The sequence below is a fragment of the Impatiens glandulifera genome, chromosome 8 (assembly GCF_907164915.1).
Source record: "Impatiens glandulifera chromosome 8, dImpGla2.1, whole genome shotgun sequence".
Classification (NCBI taxonomy): Eukaryota; Viridiplantae; Streptophyta; class Magnoliopsida; order Ericales; family Balsaminaceae; genus Impatiens; species Impatiens glandulifera.
The window spans coordinates 31115358-31121704 of NC_061869.1; the positions used below are offsets into that span (position 1 = coordinate 31115358).

Consider the following 6347-nt stretch of genomic DNA (forward strand, 5'->3'; position numbering starts at 1 on the left):
CCTATATATATCTTAAATGTATTACATTGTAATCACCAAGTATTAAAGTGATATAATACTTTTCTTTTTAAGAGTTACTCTCTCTCTGAAAATCTTGTGTCAATTCAAATAAGTATCAAGTAGTTTTACGAGTAAGACTGAATAGTTACTCGTTTTTACGAAGATCGTAACTAGTGTCGCACAAATCGTTGATAGAAAGACCGAGCCCATGACATTATGCATGTGGTCTGATGGTGCTTCTTTCTCAATTTTACCATTTAACCGCATTTTATATCATACCTATTAATACTTGCAATGTTCCTACAAAATTATTTATTAAAAAAACTCCTTTTTTGAAATGGGCAATGTAGGGATCGAACCATTGACTTCAGTTAAAAAAAAAAAGTACACTCTAACAACTAAAGTACACTACATTGACAAAAACATACCAATATTCAATAAACAAGTTCATAAACTAGCCAATTTAGACAACACAGATTTAGTCACAAGAGTATTTGTACATCTAACCACTCCAATCAAGCAAATCTTGTGAGATTTCAATAACTGAGCACATTTAGTGACAAAACATAGTAAAAAATTTCCAAATTTCAAAGATTTGGCATACTTCTCGGCTGAAATCAGGACCTGATGAACGAGCTGATCAATAGAATCTTGAGTCAGATGAACGTTATGATTCAATATATTATGAAACAAGATAAACGTCGATTCTGTCCATACCAACTCGTCGCATATCAAATGTCGATGACAAGGCAAACATATAAATCCTCTTTCATTTGTTTCTTCCCGACATAGAAGCTTGTGGTACAGGGAAGAAACGTGAACAGGGTGCAAGCATTCTTTCAAGATCTTCGCGATCGCGTCACATATCGGGTTGTTAATTCCTTCTGCCTTAAATATGAGTGGAATCAGCAAAGCATCTACAGCTGCCTTATGATGAACCTTGCAAAAGGCAATTACAGAGTTTAGGAGTAAACGGGAAGATGGCTTTTCCATTGATAGTAACTTGGGGAGGATGATCGAGGAAATGACTTGACTTGGCCAGTTCGTATCTTCTTCTTCTTCTTCATTTCCTTCTAAAAGATTTGAAAGAAGAGTGGAAGCAGTTTCGTCATCAGCTTCCCAAGGTTCAATAAATCCGAGGACTGAAAATGAATTGGCTCGATGTTTTATACAAAGATCGCGGATTTCCTTTGCCAATACGACAGATTCTGAAGTAGAGGTAGTTAATATTCTCTCTTTTAGATGACATGCTCTTCCCTTAATATCGGGATCAATTTCATCAGAAACTTCTGTCATGATTATCTGTTCATTTTCATGCTCTTTCTCTTCCACTTGAGTCATGAAAACCTCACCTGTGAGTGTCCAAGTCATTTTTGAATTGAGATCATCTGTTGAAATAGGAAGCCATGGAAGGACTGAATCTTGTGAATTTGACAAGTTAAACCAATCTGGAAGAGAATCAAAATCATCTTCTAAACCTCCTCCTTCAGAATCAAGACTGAAACTAGAAACCCATTCATAATCGGATTCAGACATTTTATCAAGCAGCTGGCGTGCAGCTTTCTTAACCCAAAAGTCGAGATCTGTAGCCTCACTTTGTATTATACATCTGGCGAGTTTAACCAAATCAACAGACTGAAAACTACGACGCTCTATGGAGAGAAAAGAAAGGATTCGAGACTGTATCAAATTAGGTAAAGTTTGCATCCAAATGATTCTGAAACAAACAAACAGTAAAAAATGAATTTAAGCTTTGTCAACAACAGAAATGGTTACATTTATGCAGATAGCAAGAGTCTTACCGATTAGTTGTAGGAGGAAAAGATTTGTTAACGACGGCGTCGAGGGGTTTCGTGAGCAGAAGAAGGAATGAATTGGTAGTGATCGTGGGGGCGGAAATGGAAGATGAGGCCTTGAAATTTCGTCGTAACCAAAGAGACGCTTCTGTTTCAGGACAAGGGGAGTTCATGAAGATATCAATCAGCGGCGACCATGATTCCATTTACTCTCATTTCTTCGAATCCTAGAGTTTTGATGTGGGTATATCTGACGGAGAAGACAGTCTTTTCAAATAATCCGAACTTTTTTGTATGCAATTTTGTAAAAAGTGATAAAAAGTGTTTAGAAAAATAATATTAGTGAATAAAAATTTATGATATTAAATATAAATAAAACCACTTATCATATCTTATTAATTATCAAATATAAAAAATGAATATGGTTACAATTTTATTTTCTTTCAAAAATCAGTATTTAATTAAACTTATTCTTTATTTTACTTTGCTAATAATATATAATTAATTGATAAATTTTATTTTTGTGATTTCATTGACTATTATTATTTTTGCTTTAAATCATAATCGTAATAGGTGTAAACTTTTTATTAAAAAAAATAAAAATAAAATTAATTTAATAATTTTAATTAACTTTTTATGAATATTAAATTGAAAAGATAAACTTAATTGAATTGGTCACCTCAAATTCTTGTATGTGTCTCGATTTAATCGCTGCGTTTTTATTTTCAAAGCTGTCTTCAACATATATCGTTACCCAAATTTGAGAATTCCAATAAACCTTAGAAAGAAAAAATATGATTAAAAACACCTAAATATAATAAGTTAATTTATATAAATAGTATTGTATAATACTAAAAAAGACTTATTTGTATCAATATAAATGATATAGAACTATTTATTTAATTTAGTTAAAATGTCAATATTAAAATTTGAAAGTAATTTAGTCCAAAATTTATTAAATTTTATAACAAGAGAAGTTTCTTCATTAAAAATGCATTTAACCCACAGTTTTAATCACACAAATGGATAAAATAGGCTGCACAAGTTTCAAATAATAAGCTTTAACTCTTTCAATTTTAGGAATAGTAGAATATTATGCAAAAACAAAACCTATAAATAAAAACTAAAAATAAAATGACCACTCTGATGTGAAGTATGTATATTGGATACTCTATTTTTTTCATACTAAAGATATATCTCAAACATAAAATTATTAATTAGCAAACTCTCTTGGAAACTAAATTCCAAGCTAAAAAAGTTAATTTTTTTGAAGGACAGTGCATGTATACATTCCAATCAAACATTGCATTAGCTTCTTCTTGTAACAACACTCCTTAAATATTGGGTTTCATCCCAATCTCTCTAAAGATAAGAAATTGTTTTATTTGGTTCACTACATTTGAATTTCAAAAATAATTTATCGCGTGACACCTTCATATAATACCCCGATTTTAGAGCATACGATTTTCTATTATAAGTAGGAGTGAGCAAACGGGTAAACTCAGCCCGTATTATCCAACCCATATTCAACCCAAATTAAATTTATCCAACCCATAACCCAACCCATATTATTTACTAATATGGGTTGAGTATAGGGTTGTAAACGAATCGAATCGAAGCGAATATTATTGTATTCGATTCGTATTCGTATTCGAAATTTTTTCGAATAATTAATGTGATTCGTATTCGATTTGAAATTGATATTCGTATTATTCGATTTAATTCGAATATTCGATTCGATTTTTTTTAAAACATATTTTATACAATTTATTCGAAAATTTGAAAATTTATATTTTACATAATATATAAATAATATTTATAAAATTAAAATTAATAAAACGGTATATATATATATATATATATATATATATATTTAATCGAATATTAGCGAATACCGAATCGAATATTTTGATTTTGTATTCGTATTCGTTTATTAGTCGAATCGAATCGAATATATTTATTCGAATTCGAATAAAAAAATTACGAATACGAATATCAAATTTCGAATACGAATACGAATACCGAATCGAATCAAAAGTATTTGATTCATTTACCACCCTAGTTGGGTTTAGGGTTGGGTAACCCAAATTATTATTTTTTTTATTTTTCATTTAACATGTATTTGGCTCATTTAACACATTTTAATCCATTTAACACGTTTTGACATTTTAATACGTTTTACACAATTTTCACGTTTTTGACACGTCTAACACGTTTAACACGTTTATTTTATGTTTTTGACACGTTTAATACGTTTTTCACACGTTTTGACACGTTTAACACATTTTAACACGTTTAACACAATTTTGACACGTTTAACAAGTTTTTCATGTTTTTGGTATGTTTAACACGATTAACACATTTTGACACGTTTTTCACGATGATGACACGTTTATCATATTTTGATATGTTTTCACATTTTTAACACGTTTAACACGTTTTGACACATTAAACATGTTTTTCACGTTTTTCACATTCTTGACACGTTTAACATGTTTTTAAGATATTTAACACATTTTCACACGTTTTTCACGTTTTGGCACGTTTAACATGTTTTGACATGTTTAACATGTTTTCCACATTTTGGCACGTTTAATACATTTTTTACACATTTAATGTAAAAAATGTGTTAAACGTGCCAAAAACATGAATACATGTTAAATGTGCCAAAATGTGAAAACGTGTTAAACATGTCAAAAACATGTTAAACATGCCAAAAACGTGTTAAAAACTTGTCAAAACGTGTTAACGTGCAAAAACCATGTTAAACATGTCAAAAATATGTTTAATGTGCAAACACGTGTTAAACGTGTTAAAATGTTAAAAACGTGTTAAACGTGCCATAAACATATTAAACGTGCAAAAAATGTGAAAACGTGCAAAAACGAGAAAAACGTGATAAATGTACCAAAAAATTTAAATGTGCTAAAAATATGTTAAATGAGCCAAAAACGTGTTAAACGTGTTAAACGTTAAACGTGCCAAAAATGGGGAAAACGTGTTAACATTTGAAAAACGTGTCAAATATGTTAAAAACGTGTTAATAATGCCAAAAACGTGAAAAACATGTTAAATGTGTGAAAATGTGTTAAACGTGTAAAAAACGTGTTAAACATATCAAAAACGTGTTAAACGTGTTAAAATGTCAAAAACGTGTTAAACGTGCCAAAAACGTATTGAACATGCAAAAAACGTGAAATATGTGTGAAAACGTGTTAAACGTACCAAAACATGTTAAATGTGCTAAACATATGTTAAATGAGCCAAAAACGTGTTAAACGTGTTCAACATTTCAAAAACGTGTTAAACGTGCATAAATAGGGAAAACGTGTTAACATGTAAAAATGTATCAAATATGTCAAAAACGTGTTAAAAATACCAAAAACGTGTTAAACATGCTAAAATATCAAAAACATGTTAAACGTGTCAAAAACATATTAAAGGTGCAAAAAACATAAAAACGTGCAAAAACGTAAAAAATATGTTAAATGTACCAAAACATGTTAAATATGCTAAAAATATGTTAAATGAGCCAAAAACATGTTCAACGTGTTCAACATGTCAAAAACGTGTTAAACGTGCCAAAAATGGGGAAAACGTATTAACATGTGAAAAACGTGTCAAATATGTCAAAAACGTGTTAATAATGCCAAAAACGTGAAAAACATATTAAACATGTGAAAACGTGTTAAACATGTGAAAAACATGTTAAACGTGTGAAAAACGTGTTAAACATATCAAAAACGTGTTTAACGTGTTAAAATGTCAAAAACGTGTTAAATGTGCCAAAAACGTGAAATTGTGTTAACGTGTCAAAAACGTGAAAACCGTGTTAAACTTGTCAAAAACATGTTAAATATGTCAAAAACGTGTTAAATATGTCAAAAACGTGTTAAATATGTCAAAACGTGAAAAACGAGTTAAACTTGTCAAAAATATGTTAAACGTTTTAAAAATGTCAAAAACATTTTAAACGTGACAAAAACGTGAAAATTTTGTTATTAGTGTGAAAACGTATTAAACATGTTAAAAACTTGCCAAAATGTGCTAAAAACGTGTTAAACGTGCCAAAAACGTGTAAATGTGCCAAAAACGTGAAATGTGTTAAACAAGTGAAAAACGTGTTATATATGTGAAAACGTGTTAAAAATATTAAAAACGTGTGAAAAACGTGTTAAACGTGTGAAAAACGTGTTTGACTTAAAGTTGGAAGAGGATTAATTTATATTAGATTAATAGTAGAGAATTAAATTAAATTTATATAATTTGGGTAACCCTAACCCATCCCAAATTAAATCCAACTCATACTCAACCCAACCCATAATCAACCCAGCCCTAATTAATCAACCCGAATTAATATTTTAGGTTTGAGTTAGGATTGGGTTTGGGTCAACCCAAATTATGCTCAACCCTAATTATAAGTTGATTTTTTTTATCAAGCTTCAATTATCATCTAGTCATGGGATCAACTAAACGAGTGATATTAAAAGATATATTTAATTAAGATAGACGGATAATGGGATTTGATAAAATGGCCTCTAAGAGGTCTAA

The 6347-nt window shown here is 29.8% G+C and overlaps 1 protein-coding gene across 1 annotated transcript; it reads right to left on the reverse strand.

The window, feature by feature from the left end:
* Window positions 1-392: 392 nt before the first annotated feature.
* On the reverse strand, window positions 393-2050 carry LOC124911910. Its single transcript, XM_047452442.1, has 2 exons — window positions 1803-2050; window positions 393-1717 (listed from the first exon to the last, which is right to left on the reverse strand). Exons 1-2 carry the CDS (start codon window positions 2000-2002, stop codon window positions 448-450), a joined length of 1470 nt encoding a protein of 489 aa, XP_047308398.1. The 5' UTR covers window positions 2003-2050; the 3' UTR covers window positions 393-447.
* Between the last annotated feature and the right edge of the window lie 4297 nt (window positions 2051-6347).

What these genes read in the sequence shown, in the direction of transcription:
- LOC124911910 (XM_047452442.1), bottom strand. Translation starts at nt 2,002, where the DNA reads ATGGAATCATGGTCGCCGCTGATTGATATCTTCATGAACTCCCCTTGT. An exon ending in TTTCCTCCTACAACTAATCG is followed by an intron (nt 1,718 to 1,802) that starts GTAAGACTCTTG and finishes TGTTTGTTTCAG; the next exon opens with AATCATTTGGATGCAAACTT.